The sequence below is a fragment of the Macrobrachium nipponense genome, chromosome 3, assembly GCF_015104395.2.
Source record: "Macrobrachium nipponense isolate FS-2020 chromosome 3, ASM1510439v2, whole genome shotgun sequence".
Lineage (NCBI taxonomy): Eukaryota > Metazoa > Arthropoda > Malacostraca > Decapoda > Palaemonidae > Macrobrachium > Macrobrachium nipponense.
This window is the reverse complement of record NC_087202.1, coordinates 98,705,212-98,726,937: the sequence shown is the minus strand read 5'-3', so window position 1 is coordinate 98,726,937 and position 21,726 is coordinate 98,705,212. Positions and strand designations below refer to the sequence as shown.

The 21,726-nt window shown below is 36.5% G+C and overlaps 2 protein-coding genes across 3 annotated transcripts in view; one reads left to right on the top strand and one right to left on the bottom strand.

The window, feature by feature from the left end:
- The window catches only part of LOC135221910 (uncharacterized), a 210,092-nt gene extending 194,382 nt beyond the window's left edge, over positions 1–15,710 (bottom strand). The window contains exon 1 of the mRNA XM_064259919.1: positions 15,533–15,710. The gene's annotated coding sequence lies outside the window, so the exon portion shown is untranslated. The remainder of the gene's footprint in view (positions 1–15,532) is intronic.
- The window catches only part of LOC135221911 (uncharacterized), a 131,131-nt gene that overhangs the window by 47,405 nt on the left and 62,000 nt on the right, over positions 1–21,726 (top strand). The window contains exon 2 of one of the 2 annotated variants that reach the window (XM_064259924.1): positions 6,580–6,663. The exons of the other annotated variant lie outside the window; for it this stretch is intronic. Within the exon in view, the coding sequence (XP_064115994.1) occupies positions 6,580–6,663 (84 nt within the window). The remainder of the gene's footprint in view (positions 1–6,579; positions 6,664–21,726) is intronic. 2 annotated transcript variants of the gene reach the window in all.

The following is a 21,726-nucleotide window of genomic DNA, read 5'->3' as shown; positions in this document are numbered from 1 at the left end:
GCTGCCAATGTTATATTGTACCTAAATAAAAAGTGATAGATTAAGATTTTTTTCTCTCAAAATCTTTTGGGTCTGACGAAGGTATTATGGATACAGCACCCAAATTTAGAGAGAGAAAAGGCTGATATAACTACAGAAGTTTTGAGATATTCGAAAACGAGATTGTACAGAATCTACCAGATATCCTTCAGTGTAAAACTAGATAATTCAGATATTCCCTTCTTTAAATAATTGGTATTTTGGTCTGTCACTGCGCCTTGAATTGTTCATAAAACCCAAAGGCTTAGATTCTCTGTAAAATGCACTGTCTGTTCTTTCAGTAGTACCTCTCCTCCACATCTATAAACGGTCCTTAATTCCTGGTGAAATGTACCATAACAGAAACGGCTCTCGTTTTTATACATAAACCCACTTTTCAATTACAGATGCTATTCATTTCACTTAAACTATAAATTCGTCACCCATGGTCTGTTCTGTTGTTATGATTTTGGCTAGTGTTCTTGAAAGCTGCTCAACTATACTGTATCTCCACTATTCACTTCACTGGTGCACATCAAGGTTCACATGCATAGAAATTTTAATTAATGGTGGTTATTTCTGAATGTATGAAACCCTAGTCTTCTATGTTTCCAAGATCTTATGTATCTGTTACAAGGCAAATTGCTATCGCCTAAGGCTTCTTTCCTTTCCTGGCATGTTCACACTTGATTTATGGTGTTAGGCTCATTAACTCTGGGATGCATAATTCCAGAACCGTAACCGAACCTTCCCTGAAAAAGCGGGACGCCATATCTCAAAAACTAACCATAGAATCTTCTTAAAAAAATTTAATTCTCATGGTTGGTTTTCCCTCAACACCCAAAATTTTTAACCCCATGTAGGTTTAAACAACAATGAACTGAAAACTGAAACTGGAAAAAACTGAAATGAACTAACCTAACCTAACTGTGGTCCTCAGGCACCATCAACATCCACACCTCCAACAACGCATGATACAAAGCGACTCTACTAAACGTTCCCCCACTCACTTTTTTTCAATGTTCATCTTCTAGGACTCTTCCCCATGGCAACCTAGCTTTCTCAGATATCTCTTTCTAGTAGGTGTAGGTCTTCTAACCCTTCTGGCATCCACAGGCACTCAGATGACACTAGCACATACTATTCTCCCAGGGGCTGTGCGAAGGACATGTTCAGCCACCTCCATCTTGTCATCTTCATTTCGTCTACTGATGGAACTCCCATACATTCCTTTTTGAATTAACGTTTTACTAGCCTACCATCTGACTCATAATATGGGCCTTATTGCTTTTGCCTCATTTGTGTCGATGCAGCAATATAAATCATTCTTTACTTATGTATGATCTTGATGTCCTCAATTTTTCAGTATGCTCATCGTTTGATTTGCCATTTTCATTTCCTCATGAAGTTCCAATGTAAGAGCACTTTCACTGGATATCGTTGTCCCTCGATAACTGAAATATTCAACCTCATTAATCTTTTCCCCATCTAATCCTATTTCATCTCTTTGTGCTTATTTTGTCCTCATCCGGTTTTTTACAGATTTAGTTTGAACCCCATATTTGCGGATATACGATACATTCTACTATGCAAGTTTTGTTGACTAAAACGGCATTATCTGCATATTCTATCCGTCAAATTTTCATATGTAGTTACTTCACTTTAACCCTTCTCTTCCATCTCCAACCTCTATGAAATATATGAAAAGGGTAAATAGCAAACGATAAATAACACCCAACTGCAAATTCACTGGACTAGACCCCATTAACATGGACGTGGTAACGAAGTTAATAATCGCTGCTGACATCTGTTCCTCAGTAGCTCCTTACATTCCTCAGTGATCTTTTTATCTCTAGGTTAACGACTGTGATGTAGTTGGTTTCTATGAGAGCCAAGTGTATTCACTGATAATATTTTGTTGGAGAAGGTTAGCTGCAATTAGCAATTCATTTACAGCACTATTACAACTTTCTACATTCATTTTCCTGCTAACTTTTGGATACATGGCACCAATAACCGTTCTCATATCTTTATGTGGTATTTCATCCGTAACATTCTGCAGTTCTATATAAAAGTTAATCTCTTATTTCTTCTGAGACATCATTTGTTATTGCATAACATACTATAATACTACTAAAATACTCAGATTGTACTGTTTTGATGTCAAGCTTCACATCAGTAATCTACTGCTCACTGCTCTACAGTTTTCTGAATTTTGCTTCAAGATAATGCCTACTCATTATCTACCACTTCCACCTGCTCTTCACGAATAAATATACTCACTAACCCTTCCAATCTCTTTTCTGATTCTTCTGTACAGTGATTCCCAAGCTGCTAAGAAGTCTAGTCCCTATTCTTCAATTCAATATCTCTTCAATCCATTTTGTAACTGATCGTCTTTCCAGTTTTACACAGGGTTCATATGTTTCAGTTTTCTTTCCTTTCAGCGTATCCTTAGTATTTATAAAATGGGGAATCCTCAGCACCTCTGTATGCCCAAGACTAGGAACCTTTTCTGAACTGTACACAACCGTTTACCTGGCTTGATCCAGAGAGGAATCATTGGATAAATACAATAAAGGATAGCCTGTTCTTTGTAAGCACGCAGTTTCTAGCTAAGAACGACGACCCCTGTCACTGCCTATTGATTTTTTTTCTTAGCAAAGATCATCCACCAGACCTCCAGAGTTGGAAACGAGGAGACAAAGCCATCAGCGCTTAAACCAATCCATCGTCCCACTGGCAATGATTTCTGATGCTCCTCCTGAGCAAGGCCATGATTTTCAAATGTGGATCTAGCCTTCCCTAAAAGAGGTGCCAGCCTACATGGCAACATCAATAAAAATAAATCATTTAGGGCAAAAACAAACTCTTTTTAAAAGTTTTTTATGAAACAATTACAAATTGTATTTGGATATAGGCTCCCATGTAACTAGGTGCAAAAGTTTTATTTACAGTTAAAATAACAACAATATAATAATATACCAACCCCCATATGAACCAATACGCGCTTTCACCATTGTACGTACACATCCGCGTTTTGAAAAAAAAAAAAAAAAAAAAAAAAAAAAAAAAAAAAGTATTAAACTTCTTGGCAGTAAGCAGCAGATCAGTATTTCAGATTATAAATCAAGGAGATCTGGCATGTATTCTACAGCAACAGAATTCCAGTTGGTTTTTCATCAATAACTACCAAAAATTAATTTTCTGAAATGTTTCTTCATCAGTGTTCACAAAATTCAAGTAATCCTTTCAACAAAAAACTTTACAACAGTATAAAAACTTCAAAAGCAGATGTAATAAATCATAGGAAAACTAGTGACTGCACTAACAGTAGTACCCTCTGGTCTAGAACGAGTCTCATAGGGGCAAACTCGTTAAACTTAGTAGCGCCTCAGTGGCGTGGTTGATATGTGATATGGTGTTTGCGTTCCACCTCGGTGTTCGCGGGTTCGATTCTCGGCCATTCCATTGAGGAGTGAGAGATGTGTATTTCTGGTAATAGAAGTTCACTCTCGACGTGGTTTGGAAGTCACGTAAAAGCCGTTGGTCCCGTTGCTGAATAACCACTGGTTCCTTGCAACGTAAAAGCACCATACAAACAAACAAACTCGTTAAACTTAATTATTATGGAATTATCTTCATCAAATACTGATAAAAGTAGGATACCACAAGAACGTTGGTTTTTATGAAGCATGTATACTGCCAAAAATTTATGACTTCAAGGGTCAAGCTCCGAAAACATAGTCATTATAAAGGAATAACAGTTATAAATTATCAGCGCGGTAAGGAGACCGCATATTAACCTGCATTCGCTAAAAAATATTAAAACCACCAAAAATTTGTAATCAATGTTCCATTTAAATCAAGGGGATTGTGTATCCAGCTACGAAGCATTTAAATCTGAAACATATAAAAAAGGAATTATCGGCATCTATTCTGTCAATGAAATATGGATCCCGTAAATACGTACCACGCTGTGAAGTATAAACTGAACATAATATGACCTCAACCTTTAACCCTGAAAGGCTAGATTAACTGAACTCACTTATGAGGAAATCAATGCTATCATTTATCACTATGAAAAGGGGACCCCGAATATGTTTCACGTTATGGAGTATTAGAATCTCTGAAAATCTAGGTTACAATCTTCTTCTTAAATCTTATAGTCAATCTAATATTTTGCAGACTTCATCAAAACCTGTTCATTAGTTCTGATAATCCAACTAAAAGATCTGTGACATTTAACCGATTTGTCGCTGAAAATATTAGGTTCTTCGCTATAGGTTTTCACGAAATCCTGCTAATAGATAAAATATAATGTGATTTTTTTCTACCGTCTATGGGGACTTGATAAAAAAATAATACCGATAAAGAAGGGTAGACAACAATTAATATGAATAATGAAATCAGAGATGTCAAAGTAAAACATTTTCTTTTCTTTCTATTATAGAAGAACTTTTGGTGACCTTCGTGGCTATTAAAAACTATAATTTCTTGTCTTAAACCTCAAGAAATGTTTTATGCAACCTGGCTGAAGCATACTAAACTCACTCACTTCTAACGCTTATTCAAGCGGCAGCAGAGTTGAATTGAATAAAGAAGCCGACAGCTTCAGATGATCTTAAGGTCTAGACAGACCTGGCTTCTCTAGACCTTTGCTTGAGGAAGAGCATCCCTGCTTCTCTGGGCGCTGATGATCCAGTAAGGCCCTTATGATTAAAGTAAATTGATATAACGGGACCTTAAAATCAACATAGAATTTTGCCCGAGAAGCTGAGCTGAGCTGTTACAGATGACTTCTGTGCTGAGAACAATTCAGTCCAAAACCGGCACATGAACATGACTTTTTACAAAAGGCTGCTCCGTTGTGACCTTGTGCCACTAGAGCTTTTGCTCATACAAACAGTACGTTATCATTATAAATATTATTAGCTATTCAGAGGATGAAACCTATCCATCTGGAACGATCCCACAAGGCGACTGCTTACAAATGAAGCTTCCAAGAAGAGCAGAAGGTAAAATTAAACACAGAAAACGAGAAGTAAATTAAAACATTAATAAATAAATAGATAAAAATGTAAGTAAATTATGAAACGCACTGAATCTTTGCTCGAACTTTTGGGGTTCCATTTTCACTACATCTTCAGGGAGAATATTCCACAGTCCAACGGTGTGAGGAGTAAAGGACCCCTGGAACTGAGAAGTTCGACAGCGAGGCACATTGACTGCCTATTGGTGCAGCTATTCAGCAAACCTGGTCGCTCTCGGCAGGAAAATGAGTTCAATACGATCTGACGATGCAGTCAGTCCTTCAGGCAACTGGGTGATAAAAATGCATGACTTTCCTGTTTGCTTCTAGGATACATATTTTCACTGAGACAAATACTAATAATATGATAAATATTCAATCATATACCTACTCACGCATGCAGTAAGTTTTTACCATTATTATTATTATCATTATTATTAGGGATACAAAGACCATACATTTCTTAGATGTAAATTCTGTAATCCCTAGAAAGGTTTGGTAAGTCGCAGTGAAATTCTCTGTGAATCTTGAGCAGTTCACATTTCCCAGATAGGTAAACCAAAGGATATGCAGTCCTTTAGCAAAAGAAGCATCAATTCTATAGATTTATGGAATCCTTTTAAGGTTTTCATAAAAGTGTTTGGTTTTCATAACAATTTTTAATGTAAATATGTTCTGCTAAATGCTAACATTTTCCGAACATGCCAAAACCAAAACAGATTCTGCCAGAATTTCGTCGACACTGCAATCATTCCAACACGTTGTGATGAGTACTACACCATGACAGTTAAAATACAACCATAATTAATAACCAAACTAAACAATTCATCTAACCTTTCTTATCTATTTTTCCAGGTTTTTCAATATTCATTTAAGGGAAACTGATCGTAGTCAAGACAACTTCAAAATCACTTATGACGTGGCTCAGTTCCATTCCTTGATGTCACCCTAAAAGGCACAAGCGCAGACACAAGCAACATTTCAGACCATTCTTCGCATGTATCAGTCACACTCCATTCAATCAATGTCCCGCCCATCTCCCAGTAACTAGTAATTAAGCCACTCTTCCCCCCCTCCCCTATAAGACCTTGTTCAAGCCCTTCTTTTCCAAAATCATTCAAAATGAGCGGATATAATATGTGTCAATCAAATTCCATTTTGTGTATAACATTCTCTTCATTGTAATATCCTCAAATGTTCCACTAGAATTTTGTAAGGACAGGATTTTTATGAAGCACTGTCATAGGACATGTTATATTTTGAGAGTATTTCATTTTTAATCCAGCCTTTGTTTATTTCCCTTCAGTGTGCATGCTGCTGCCCTCCCTCACCTGCTCAAACCCCCTGTTCCACAACCCTCCTCCAAATGTCCTTCGTCTATCAGTCAACCCCATCCATCGAACGCATCCCCGCCCTCAACAGCTCCTTTCCTTGCAACGTGCGCAGTCTTTCCATTCCATGCCGAAGCCTGAACGAAACCGAGGGCTGTAACCCCTGAAACCGACTTACCTGTGTCTGTGTCTATTCAGGTACCTTCCATCACAACCACCATCACAAAAACTCCTTCACGAGGACACATCTATCCTTCTCGGCGCCCTCTCCGATAGTTCCCGGTGAGTACCTACCCCTTAACGAGACCCATCCTTGGCGCCTCCAGCAGCTAATATAAACACAATAACAAAGCGCTCTCTCTCTCTCTCTCTCTCTCTCTCTCTCTCTCTCTCTCTCTCTCTCTCTCTCTCGCAGTTCTCTGGTTTCGGCTCACTCGCCCGCTTGGCCAAAAAAAGTCATAGCCTTTTTTTTTCTCTTTTCATCACGAGATTTTGCAGGGGAAAAATGTCCTTGGGGAATTGTAATTTTTTTATTGGCTTCAAAATTATTCAAGAAGGTTGAAGATTGCCAAAATTCAGAAACATTAATAACTTACGTACATCATCTTTCTGGCATATCATTTTGACATGAACTATCCATAAAAGAGGATGATTAAGACGATTTCCATTTTGTTTGATAATTGAGCCAATTCTTTGTGATGTCCCAGTGCCACCTGTGGGTAGGAGGAGCCGAACTCAAAAGACCAGAAAACCCTTTCGAGCTACACACTGCATACTAAGCCTAACACGCTCACTAAATATACGTGCATAAAAAAAGAGCAGCGCTACATCAGCAGCCAGCAGCAGCACCTAACAACTCGTTTATTTTGCTCGCTAAAATTTGCCGCCCAATAGTCAGCAACATAATCGGCTCGTGAGTCTAAGAGAAGCTTCATTCTAAGAAAAACGAGTGCATAGAATAGCGGTGAGGAATTTTTCTTTGTCTAATTCACCTACCGTTGAGTAGGAGTGGATGCTTTCAGAGTAGTGCATTAAGATAAGTTAATGCTTCGTATTGGCTAAGGATGATTAATGTCGTGGATTATATAGATTAGAAGTCTGACAGGAATGAGTAATTTTCTTCTTCTCGTGCTTAACCATCTTACTTTTCAAACCTTTGTTTGCTGTTGTCAGTAAGTAGCCAAAATTGATAATGTTATGGTCCCCGTGTGAGTAGGATGCTGGTATTAAATGTTATTGATCTCATCCATGTTACCTTTATTGTATTACGGTAGAAGTTACTAAACATGGCTGACACCTTTTGCCAAAAATCAGATGTTACACCAGTTGTAATTCACAGATGAAATAAAAACTTAAGAACTTTCAAACAACCAACTTTCAGAAAACGGAAAACGAAAAGCGGTAATCTTGACTAAGATTTCCCAAATATTCACAAGATATTAATACGGATTTTACAGATTCTGAATATAACAGGTTGTTAGGGTTACGACCTAAATCATAATGGTTCTTTTGTACGGGAAAACGGCTATGTGACTACCCATACTTCAGACCTTTTCGGTCAATTTTCGTTAACTCAAAGATTTCAAAATGTATAGAGCAAAATTGTTTCGCCACCAAAAAGTAAACATGTCAACCACCTCTCATCTACAATGTCCAAAAAAGTATTTACAAGTAGTATCTTTCTATAAAAAGAGAAAAGTATATGAAAGTCACTTTCTAACTTCTTATAAACAAAACGACTGGATCAAACTGAACATTGTCTGACATTGCTTTAAAAATCCAATAAATAACTGATTTTCCTTAATAAAAAATAAACAGTATTAACTATGAAATACATACGAGTATATAATGTTCTTTAATATAATAATGCTCGGACGCTTTACGAATATTTGCACTGAATGTCTACTCAAGAAACAAGTCTAACTTTCATACTAATGATCTGAAATTCTCTTATATATACACACACACACACACACATATATATATATATATATATATATATATATATATATATATATATATATTTATAGTTTGTTTGTATGGGGTTTTAGGTTTCGTGGAACCAATGGTTATTCAGCAACGGGACCAACGGCTTTACGTGACTTCTAACCCCTCAGTGGAATGCCCGAGAGCAGGCCAAGACCATAACGATGCCACTGAGGCGCGCGCATATATATATATATATATATATATATATCTATATATATATATATATATATATATATATTATATATATATATCTATATATATATATAGATATATATATTATTATATATATATATATAATACACATTATTTGTGCATATATACGTAGGTATTATGTATGTATGTGTAATGATTACGAAAATTTCAGATCATTAGTATCAAAGTTAGACAGACTTGCTTCTTGAGCAGAGGCACATTGCAAATATTCGTAAATCATCCGGTCAAAAATTATATCAAAGAACAGTCTATAGGTATTTCATTGTGTAGAATGGATCTATTGAAATCCATAATTAATGCTGCTTACTTTGTCAAGCAAAATCAGAAATTCTACTGGTTTTCTAAACCAATTTTAGAAAATGTTCAGCTAATCCTGTCGCTTTGTTTATAAAAAGTTCCTTTCATATACACATATGTTTAATGTCATGGGGCGGATTATATAGAATAGAAGTTACCAAATGGGGTTGTAATATATTATTATTATTATTAAAATATATAATAACTTCATATTTATAACTATCTGGTTTATATTATGCATATATCTGTGTATATATATATATATATATATATATTATATATATAATATATATATATATTATATATTCATATATAATATAAAGTAGTCCTTCAGTTGTCTCGTTTTACTTTACTTGGAAGTTCATGTTACCTGGAGGGTCCCCAGCACCACAAATATATAATATATATATATATATATATATATATATATATATATATATATATATTATGTGTGTTGTTATATAAACATTCTATATTTAACACATAATCTAGATTATAAATGCAATTCAAACAATTGTTAAAACTGTGCTTGGCAACGTTGAGCGGGCAGAAAGAAGCATTGGTAACGCTGCTTATAGTCATAAGCAGGCTAAGGAAGTTTACTGTATGGGTTGTAGGCTATAAAGTAAGGGTTGGGTAGTATAAAAAGAATGGGTTGTAGGCTATAAAGTTAATGGGTTGTAGGCCAAAAAAGTTAATGGGTTGTAGGCCATAAAGTTAAGTATATCTTAGTTTTACCAGACCAATGCGCTGATTGACAGCTCTCCTAGGGCTGGCTCGAAGGATTAGATATTTTTACGTGGCTAGGAACCAATTGGTCACCTAGCAACGGGATCTGCAGCTTATTGTGGATCCGAACCACATTACATCGAGAAATGAATTTCTATCACCAGAAATAAATTCCTCTAATTCCGCGTTGGCCGAGCCGAGAATCGAACCTCGGACCACCGAATTGGTAGCCGAGCGAGGAAACCACTAGTCCAACGAGGAACTGGTTGTAGGCCATGAAAATGAATTTCATTGGGTGCCAAGCTAGGCACTAGGGTACTTTCGGTTATTCACGCTCAAGACGATGAAAAGAGCTGGAGAGGCTGGACAGCAAAATAGAGAACTCCAGAGGATAAAGGAGTTTAACTACAAGGATCTCAGCTGAACCCAGATGTAGCAGTCAGAGAGGTTGGACAGAAACACGGAAGGAAGGCGAAAAAGTGGGTGCAGTTAAGGGTCAAATGGCCATTGCCTACAGGGAGGTGCACTGTTAGCACTACCACCCGGACCCACACACCCCTCCCTTTGAAGCGTACACTGAAGGGGAATTGTAACTGACAAGTTCATCTGATTCTGCATAGTCTACCACTGCATCTAAACCAAGGAGGATTTACTTGCCAATTATAATATCCCTTAGGTGTGAGTTATTCCAAAGATAACATGTATTAAATATTCAATAATAATTGTGGCTCAGTATCTGAAAAGCCAATTGTGTATGTGACAAAATTAAATATGTATATGTATATATACAAATGTATGTATGTGTATATATATACATATATATATATATATATATATATATATATATATATAGAGATGAGATAGGTGAGAGAGAGACGAGAGAGAGATAGAGAGAGAGAGAGAGGTCACAGGTCATAGTTCGTGGAGAACTTCAATGGAGATCTTCAACGATAGAATAAAAAGAGATAGCTCAGTGAATTTTTTTTATTTATTTTAAGTTGTAATTAGCCAAAGATTTATAATACAAAGGACTCATCCAATTTTCCAAAGGCTAGAACAGATGAAACCGACACAGGAAATAGGCTAACTTGAGATACGAGCTACCTTCTCAAAAGTATAAAGTCCTGACAAATCAATAAATACGATACTAAAAGGACAAATTCCTTTTAAAAATTTTGATTAACGCCATCACAAAACAAATCACCTGCAGTCAAAATGAGCAATTACTATCTAAATTATTTAAAACGATATTTTAAAAATTAGCTAACAGTTGTACAAAGCTGAGGGATTCCAAAAGGAAAAAAATAAGCAAAATGGTAGTTTTGCACTTAGATGATTAAATTTTTTTTTCTCTTACTTAGAGTACATCCAATTCTAATGGCTAACCATCCGATGAGAAGTTATGCAAACCTTCAATAATTCTCTTTTGTGGATCCTACGTAATTTCCGAGATGACTCCTGGACACATTGCCTGGACACGTAAACAAATCGGCTACTGATGAGCCCATTAGCAGGAGGAGCGAATACTTTTACTTACACGTCGATCCCGAAGTCACGGAAGTTATTAAAACAAGTTTGAAATCTAGACTTGGGAAGCTGATCGAAATAACTGTATGCAGGCAGATGGGGTTTTAAGAAGCAAATAAATGAATTATTGAATATTTAAACAACCGTAATACAGTAGATTCACATCAACCGTGCATTTTACGTCTAGGCCAGTCCCTTGCGACGCTCCTGAGTGGCTGTTGATAAGCCAATGACAGGGCTGGAAACTTTCAGTCTCTCTCGAGAGTTCACATAGGCAGGATGTATGTTCCACCTCTCCTGAATGACTTATACCTCAGGAGAGATGGAACATACATCCTGCCTATGAGAACTCTCTCCAGAGACGGAGGTTCCCAGCCTTGTGATTGGCTCATCAACAGCCAATCAGGAGCGTCGTAAAGGACTGGCCTAGACATCAAATGCACGGCTGATGTTAATCTACTATAGCTATTTATATAAATATGAGCCATTGAGAATAGCACAGCAATAAAATTCACTTTTGTTGTACAAACATTTCAGAAGACGTAGTCTGTTTAGAGAGAGAGAGAGAGAGAGAGAGAGAGAGAGAGAGAGAGAGAGAGAGAGAGAGAGGGGGGGGGGGGGGGGGTGAGGGAAACAAAGTTACATTACCCCAGGGCAAGCTTTCCATTGTTTTGAAAATTTTAGCATATAAAAACGTGCCAAGAATGCTTATGCCTCCATGTCCACAATTTCCACAAAACATGTTATTTACTATACTGTACTACACACTACAATGACCACAGTGGTGTCTTAACTAATGTTTTTATTACTTATCGGTTACGCTTCCTCCTGAAGAAAATTAACGAACGATTCCTCCTTCCCCGATAAGATCAAACCCGGGTCGGTTACAGCTGACGCAAGCACAACCCGGCTACAACAGCCTGGTGACTTGGTCCAGTACTCCTCCGGAGTAACGCTGCAACCAAGCACAAAAAAAAAATGCACGCTTTAAATAAGCAAACCCAATTTAAGAAATATTGCAATATTTAAACGAGAGATATTGTTAAAGCCATTTAAAAAGTAACGGAAAGTTTCCATTAAGAGTCAAGTTGCGAATGCATTTCCTTTCATTGCTGTTACTGTCACATACTTGTTAAGTACACGCTAACAATTGCCTAAGGCGCATCTCCGGCATTTATAATTAGGTATGGGGCACATCCAATTTCTCAGAGATGTCATTCCTCTCAGAGAGAGAGAGAGAGAGAGAGAGAGAGAGAGAGAATCTGGAGCGATGTATTTTTGCTTAAGCACTTAGTTAAATAGAGCTGTACCATGACTCACGGCTGTTGTTACGCGTAAAGTGAGCTGTCAGGTCTCGTTCATCAGGACTCAGCGTGACGCAAAACGTATCTGCTTGTAAACCGAACGACTAGCCTAGATCCAACTGAAGATACATGAACTGAAGTCTGATACCCGACCAAGACTCGATATATTTATGTATATATATATATCATATATATATATATATATATATATATATATCTATATATATATAGGTATATTGGACAAGATGCATTGCTATCAACCAACGTAAAACAAGGAGCTGAAGGAGACGTCATGAACTAGCATTTGTCTGTCCGTTTATTATACATGCTGACGTCTCGAGGACACAGCCTCATTTTCAAAGCTGAAAAACGCAATTATAATATATGTAAATGTTACAAAGACTCAAGCAATCAAGAAATTTACAAATTAAAAAATATTAAACTTTACAATCTTTAATCTTTAAAATTTTAAAATCTAATATTCAACAGACAGAATGCAAGAAACAGACCGCTACCACATCAAGAAGCTTCTTCCTTCTTTAAACAACCAAACTACTCCCACAACATTGCACCTGGCTTGAGTGTGCGCTTGTCTCTGTTTTTGATGTCATTAGGTCCTTGGTTCCCCTCCTGAAAGGTAGTGGTCTGTTTCTTGCATTCTGTCTGTTGAATATTGGATTTTTAAATTTTTAAATTGTTTTAAAGTTTTAATATTTCTTTAAATTGTAAATTTCCTCATTCTTGAGTCTTTGTAACATTTTTATATATTATAATTGCGTTTTTCAGCTTTGAAAATGAGGCTGTCTCTCGAAACGTCAGCATGTATAATAAATGGACAAATACTAGATCATGACGTCTCCTTCAGCTCCTTGCTTGTTTATATATAACTATTTCTCTATGTATCTGTGTGTGTATATAAATATATATTATTATATATATATAATAGTATATATATATATATATATACATAAATATATATAAAACAAACATCTGCAAACGATATGTGAAATATTTGCATATATATAAAGATAAACAAGCGCACAATCATTAGCAGATCCGTAACACAAAAGCGCACGTAGGCGCCAACAACAAACACCGGACAGCGCAGCAAAAACGTAGGCGTATGAATAAATACAAAAGCTCGTTAAACGACTTTACCACTTAAGTTTTATTAAGGTCATGAAAACAAGAACTCGAGCGTCCTGGTGGGAATTCCTTGGCTAACCACTGAGCATTTGCTTGCAATTAACCTACTTCCATTTCGCAGTCATGACTGTGGAAAGCCTGCTTGCTATTACGTTTCTCTCTCCGAAAACTTCTACCGGTTAACTTTTTTCTCCCCAACATGAAAAACTGCCAAAAGTATCACCATTGATAATGACACTATAAAGATCTCACAATCGCATGAGTAGGTAAAATGGCGAAGAAATCAACCATGATATAGATGAACATATATATTTAAACAATATTGAAGATATATATAAAACTCGAGCTTCCGAGAACTTGCTATTCTCCCCAAGAAGAGAATCGAGGAGGTTCTCGTTTTCTATATATCTTTAATATATATTACACCGATGTCATCGTGGGTTTGTTCATCATGGTAATATTGATATCCATTAACATTAATATTAAATATAATTTTTCTATTTACCTCCACAGACAACTATTCAATTCCTTATTTCAGAATCATGTTGTCAACATTAAGTCTTACAGTGAACCCCAAATACCAATTATATTACCCTAATTACAGTCATGGGTTTCAAAATTTGACAACTTCCGAATCTCCGACATCAAAATCTTGGAGCCTGACGACAAAGAATATAAAAAGGTATCATGAACGTAAGAATTAATCATTCCCAGGAGGAGAATAAAGGCGTATGATGCTGGTAAATAAGTAAACAAACAAATTTATTTTTTAAATGTCTGTTCATCTAATTGGAATAACCCCTGGAACCTGTCCTCACACTAATTATCTCTAATAATAATCATTATTTTTAATAATGATTATTATTAAAAATAATAATCATTATTATTTTAAACAAACAAACAAACACACATCTTCGAGAGAGAAATTTCATTATCTAGGCACAAAATCTTTGCATTTCTTGCACGAGAAAAGTTCTAACTGACAGACTAACAGAAAAAAGGCCATTAACCCAAATGACCGACTTATGCAAAGTACAAAAAGAAATAGAAAAATAAGAAACTTAGCGATCAACAGAGCCAAAAAATAAAGGAGGACATGTCAACGAATGCGTCATTTTAAAAATACCGGACTACGGCTTCGACATTACCAATGCCAACCGGTTGAACAAAAGATTCAACGCTTTTCCGTTATCGTTTTCCCGCTTTTGAACCAACCCTCAAGTCATTTTCCTTGATCAATCGGAACTTGAGTTTGTAATTTTTCCCAATAATTGTCCTTTCAAATGTGTCAAGTAACTTTATTAAAACTTAAAGTTCCGTCAGAGTGAAAGTTGCATTGCGTAAGCATTACAAAACAGTTTAACATTGGTTTTAAATATGAATTAATAAAATGGACAGTAGCTGTCAACAAGGAAATTACAAATTAGGACGTCACCCCTGCCTATTTCAAATGAATAAAACATAAAAATGAAAACCTGCTTCCTTTAGAAAAGGTTGCAAAGCTTCGAGAACAAAATTCACTTAATTCTGCATGGAAGCACTAAATGTTGTACAACAATGCAACAAGTTTGAAACTATAAAAATAAAATTATTTTCCATTCCGTTTCATGGTAACAAAGATAAACCAAAACCAAATAAGGAAAATGCAGCTAGACGCAAAAACCAGTTGCAACTCTAGAACTTCGGGCGTAACGTAAACATGCCACGGGACGAAGAAAGGGCGCCTGTCGTTGGCAAAGACAAGCACATTCAACCTGCTCTCTCTCTCTCTCTCTCTCTCTCTCTCTCTCTCTCTCTAAAGATTAACACTTAGCCTAACCAAGTAATTGGTATACTCAAGTACTTGACCAACGTCCTACCTAGTATGATATAAATGTTTACAAAAAGAACAAGCCACATCTATTTCTGACAACAAAATCGTTAAGCGTTCTGGACTGACCAGTTACCTGGCTCTTTCAGCTCCCATTATCAAAATTCTTAGTAGACCACGGATTTACTTCAATTGATGAAAAAACAGAAGCGCTGCTCCTGAGTTAATGTAAGATCACGACCAAGCCTCGTAAAGACGCCAACTAACCAACGTCACACTGCAACAACATTTGCCAGAGCTTCCCGTTCTCTTTTTCCCATTTTCTCAGATGCAGAGAGGAAAGTCGTTCTCTCTCTCTCTCTCTCTCTCTCTCTCTCTCTCTCTCTCTCCACCTGAAACGGATGACATTATTTCTATTCGTTTCACCTATCTGACCTTTAACAAAACGAAGAATGGAGGAAAGTAAAAAACTGTTTTCCCGATGTTTTTGGGGAGAGGCTGTTAGCCAAAACACAGGTAGCGTGTGGCGTTTCACTACTGGGTTACATACCAGTAAGTACATTTCAAGTCACGAGCAGCGCTAGTAGAATTTACTAGCCCGGTGTTAGACGAACTCACACGACGGAGTAGGGCACAACTAATACAAATATAGGAAATGTGATGACGCTGCTGTTACACTCGACGTAAATAAATAAACGAATAAAAATAACTGATCTTCGCTGTCACAGTCTAATAAGAAATATTCTTGTACGTAATCACCAATGTTTCATGGTAATGAACATTGCCAGCATATTCCGTTTACAATTTACCCAGAATATTAAACCATACTTTAATCTCGTCTGTTAACTCATATATTAGTGGTTTACAGAATATTTATGGAGAAAAAATCAAATAAAACAAGCGCAACAAAATTAACTTGTTGCGCCAGTCTTGCAAAAGGGGAAGCCCCAACAAACAAACAAACAAGTCCTGGCATTTGCTTACGGTGCTGTTCTCTGGCGGTGGCAAATAAAAGGTCTACTCTGTCCAAGAAATTGACATAATTCGAGAACAACAATATTCCGAATACTTGCGTGAGTTTTGTCATTGGAGTTCATTCCAGGCAAATCGTGGATTACACAAGTTACACACACACACACACACACACACACACCGAAAAATGATGAACATCGCAGGTCGTTGATCATTACAATCTACTTAACTGTGTGCATAAAAAAAAAAAACACACACACACACACACACAACTGAACGTGACCTCAGGTGTTACATACCTTGTTCGGAACTTGTGCGCATGAGCAAGAGTCCTTGCTGGAACAAGGCCAACTTCGTCTAACACAAAGAAAAAGCTGAAACCTTCTTTGAGCCGAAATCCTCGAGGACCGGCCACTGGCAACTGAAATAGGGCTCAAGTCAGTATTTGCCGTAAACAGAAAGATTAAGAGGAAACTTAAAGGAAAAAAATAAAGGAAAAAAACTTAAGGTAAACTTAGTACAGCTGCACCTTTGTCTTAGAAGAAGCAGCAAACAGCCCCCTGAAAAAAAAATGAAAAAAAAAACTTTGAAAAACGAACGCGCTGAGGAATAAAAGAAAACCAATAAGAGAAGAGGTGAGAGCAATAAAAAGATTAATTATAGTATTCTCAGGTAATACGACCAAAGAAATCTCATGGAAATGGGAAGATACGGTTATCCTCTTGAACAAACCTACGCCTAACTGTAACTTAATATCTAGAACTGTTCAGATTTCGGAACTGACTGCATTCATCCATTTGGCAATACTTAGACAGTATTTTGGAAGTTTTTCTAAATATCTCAGCTAAAGAGTTTCGAAATTGTTAATTAAATATCCACCAAAATCGCTCTGAACACCATTCGAAAATAAATCGAACTGAACAAAAAATTATCATGCTCCATGACTTTTTTATTTTGAGAAATATTGTTGTGTTCTTCCGTTTCATCTGACGTCAATTTGGTAAACTGATTAAGCAGACCGGCGAGAAACATTCGCAAACGTTAACGTTATTGTGGAATAAATTGCTTCTAAATAATTTTGCTACAATTTCAAATATTGCCGAAGAATAATTAAGCGACGTGTACCCAAACATATATTCGTGAACTGAAACAGACACTGTCATGGAAACATGGCAAGGAAATTACAAAATTCCCTCTGAGTGAGTTTGTCAGATCAAAAGATTTTTCTGCTGACATGGTCACCCCAGAGTGGTTCACATCTTGTGTAGAGCGGGGTAAAACAGCCAAGTTCCACGTAAGTGAACTATTGCCCACAAGGTATGCCCTAGACCTTGATTGCCAATATGTTTAAATCAGACTTGTCGCTCTCCTATCAAAAGTAACGTTACTGTCTTTTTTCATGATTTATCTCAAGAAAACGTAAGCGCGGAAAACATGCATGGAAATACTATGCTCTTATGAACTCTACTTTTTTTGCTGTTGCCATTAGCATATCAAGAAGTGATTAGCCTATAAAAAGTCTTGTACACATACATACATACACACCTCTGAGAATATACAATTTCTTAAAACAATCTGCCACAGATTAATCATTTATACTTTTGTATCTTTTGAGGTACCTGTTATGTTTTGCTAACAGACCACAAAGTACCGTCCCTCCAAATATTCTGCCTATTTTCAAGCATCTGCATTTCTGGCTAACCATGACCTGTACAGGATGCTGTCCAACTGTAAGCCTAGTCTCTCATAGCTGCCCAAGTCAGCTTGTGGTAAGAATTTTTTTTGACCGTATTTTGAATTAGAAACTTATTCATTTACACCGAAAGTGGCTAACTAAAGAACATCCAATGGATCTGTGGATCTATTCAGTCTTCTCTGCAAAAACAACCCTGCGGTATAAAACGCAGAGTTTCGTTACATTTGATGATAGTCTGCGGGTAAGTAACACCAGTTTAGAGTTTCCGCCGTTCGTTCAGCATAGACCCAGATTTTTTTTGAAGGGCCCTATATAAATATGAAGAATGGAGATGCCTTGGTTCAAGCTTTGGGGCGGTACATAACGACCCTAGGTAATACTTGACATGTCGACTCTCATTTTACCGTCATGTTTGGCTTTCATATGAAATGTTGAAAAGTGACTTTCAGAGGAATTCCTTTAGTCTGCAACTCATGTGTTTGCGTACGCTTTGCTTGCTTCCATCTTTCTGTGGTTTGTGTCATTTCTGGCATCAACCAGTTTATCCTTTGAAAGTTATGTGCGATGGTTAATCCCTACGTTTCACAAGTGAGGAGAAAATGTCAGTCAATATAATGCAAACTTTCCGAACTGGTGAATGCCAACGAAAGACTTAAAAGAAGGAATCTCCAATTTTCTTAAACCTTCTTTAGCACTAAGGTTGTCTATGGAAGTAGTAACTTTTTACCTAGTGAACTTATATTTTCTGAAAGTACATATTAGTATATAATAATGCAATCATCCTATAATAATTATTATATATATAATATAATATATCTCTAATATAATATAGATATAGATACTATAATATAATATATAATAAAGTAATATATATTTAATAAAATATAGGCTATATATATATAAATGACCTAAAAGGACCTCATTCAACTGTTCAGCTGGATGGTATTTAGCGAAGTTATTTATTCAAAAAAGTTATAAGATTTCAAGGACAAACCGTCCTCATGATTCTCAAGTATCAAGTATCCGTGAGATGACCGAGGAGTTGTTGTTGTTTAGTTTAAGCCAGCCTTGTGCTGGCACAGGCTCTTGCTCCTAGATGCAGGTCGTAATCCCGACAGCTGATTTAATAAACCCTGCTTTTCTCCTATTTGGCCCCCGCTCCTCGTGATTACAAGATCAAGAAGCCACCACACACATATAAATACAGCTGGCTCTTTTGACTTCAGCAAGGCACCTGAAGCCTCGCGGATTCCTTATGCTTCCTCAAGGATTTCAGGGAATCGCGAAGAATACGTGGCATTTTCTAAAACCAGGGTATATAGAGTCATAGCTGGCCTACACATTCGGTCTTTTCACGAATACTTGACAATGAAGACGTTGTTTATCCTTGAAAGTTGTACTTGTAAATAAAATAATAAACTCCGCTAGATAACACCCAGTTTGAATGAGGTCCCTTGAGTAAATGTATCATTGCATAAAATCCATGTAAGAAGGCGAGTGAAGACCGGGACTTGGAACAAGTACTTTCGTAGTTTATTCTATATTTTCAAGTTCATACTTGAAAAAGTAGAATAAACTACGAAAGTACTTGTTCCAAGTCCCGGTCGTCACTCGCCTTCTTACGTGGAGTTTAAGATATATATATATATATATATATATATATATATATATATATATATATATATATATATATATATATATATCTATATAGTACTATATGAACTATCATTGTTCAAAGTTTCACTGATCATTTTTATGGTATTCCTGAAACAATGGTAAAATAAATATAGTAATTTCCCTTAATTATATAAGTACTGCTAAACTAACCATCGGATAATTAAATAAAATGTATGCTTCCTATACAAACAACAGAAAATTCCCATTAACTATCGTATTTAAGCACATATTAGGTTATACATGAAAAGTATGGAGTTCATTCCTTTCAAGATCAGTGTTTCCTGATATCTAACATTCAGACTTCGCTCGGCGACTGCAGAGCGCACTTTGCCAGTGGTAAAAAAGAACACATACATGCTAGAGTAGATTCACATCAACCGAGCATTTGATATCTCGGCCAGTTCCTTACGACGCTCCTGATTGGCTGTTGCTAAGCCAGTCACAGGGCTGGAAACTCTCAGTCTCTCTCAAGAGTTCACATGGGTAGGGTCTATGTTCCACCTCTTTTGAGGGATACGTGTTTCAAAAGTATCCTCAGGAGAGGTGGAACATCCTGCTTATGTGAACTTTCTCTCGAGACAGAATTTCCAGCCCTATGATTGGCTTATCAACAGCCAATCAGTAGCGTCGTAAAGGACTGGCCTAGACATCAAATGCACGGTTGATGTGAATCTACTTTTTTTTATAGCCAATGCAAGCTTTCCCCTTCATAATGCATTCAAGGAAAATTTTTAACTTTTCAATCCTTCAAAAAAAAATAATCAAAAAAAAGAGTTACCGAAGCCCTTCCAACAATGTAAGAGGAATTGCTGTGTCAAGGAGTGTGACAGAAATACTGATAGACAAAGATGGATGGAATGACACAGACAGACGACTCTCCTCTTGTTATCTATGAACGATGGTCTACAAATCCTGTTTATTGCAGTGAGGAGTTGCCGGCAAGGTTAAAGCAATGGTCTTCCATTGGACAAAATTTAGACAAACAAAAATTCTAACCATGTAGGACTAGCAAAGATAATAAGGTGAGCGTGACCAATACTCTAACATGTGAACAGACCGGCAAACGCACAGAAAGAAGCAGAAAAGAAAGGAAAAAGTAAGTCATCTCCAATTATTTCAATATATGACCTTGTAAGGAGACGATTACTTAAGCGGGTCAAACAAACTATTTGAAATTAGAAGAATAATATAAAATATCATCTGTTAATTATTGAACAGTTACAAAAAAATTGTGTTCAACATTCTAATTGTTGAAACAATTATATATTGTATCTATTCATTTTTAAAATAAAACTTTAAAAATACAACAAGGTGCTCACAAGAAGATGGTCATTCCACTTTCGCTGAGGAAGACAGTTTACTTAAAATACCTGAATCATTTAGTGGTCATTTCTCTTTCCCTATGAGTTGCAGTTTGTTGGAATCGAAATCTTTTCGATCGGATGATCGTCTCATCATGAATAGAGCTGGAAATTACCTTAAATAGTTTCATATTACCGTCAAATACGATTAACTTGAATTACAAACATATATACAAGCGCATAACACAGACGAACCTGTTTTTTTTATATCAGTAAACATCCTCATTTTTTAAAGGCTTGTAAACAGTAAGTTTGTCTTCATCTATGTTTCACATAAATTAGACCATTCTCCCCTCTGCAATATTTGCATAAGGAGAATTCTCTCTCTCTCTCTCTCTCTCTCTCTCTCTGGAGAAACGCAAGTTAACACCACTGTGAGCAGGGATACTAAACTAAAGTCAATGTTTGCGAGTAGAAATTGTCAGAGCGTTATTAAACATTTTCATCACACCCCTCATGACTCGTGACGTGATCTTTGGATATTTATGTATAACTGCGATTTGCCCATCTCGAGTTGTGTTCTACTCGTTACATAAGACATATTTTATTTTCCTCTGTGTTGACATTTTTTCATTTCCTGATATCTATACCAAGGTATTCTATAAACCAGAGGTTCTGAACCTG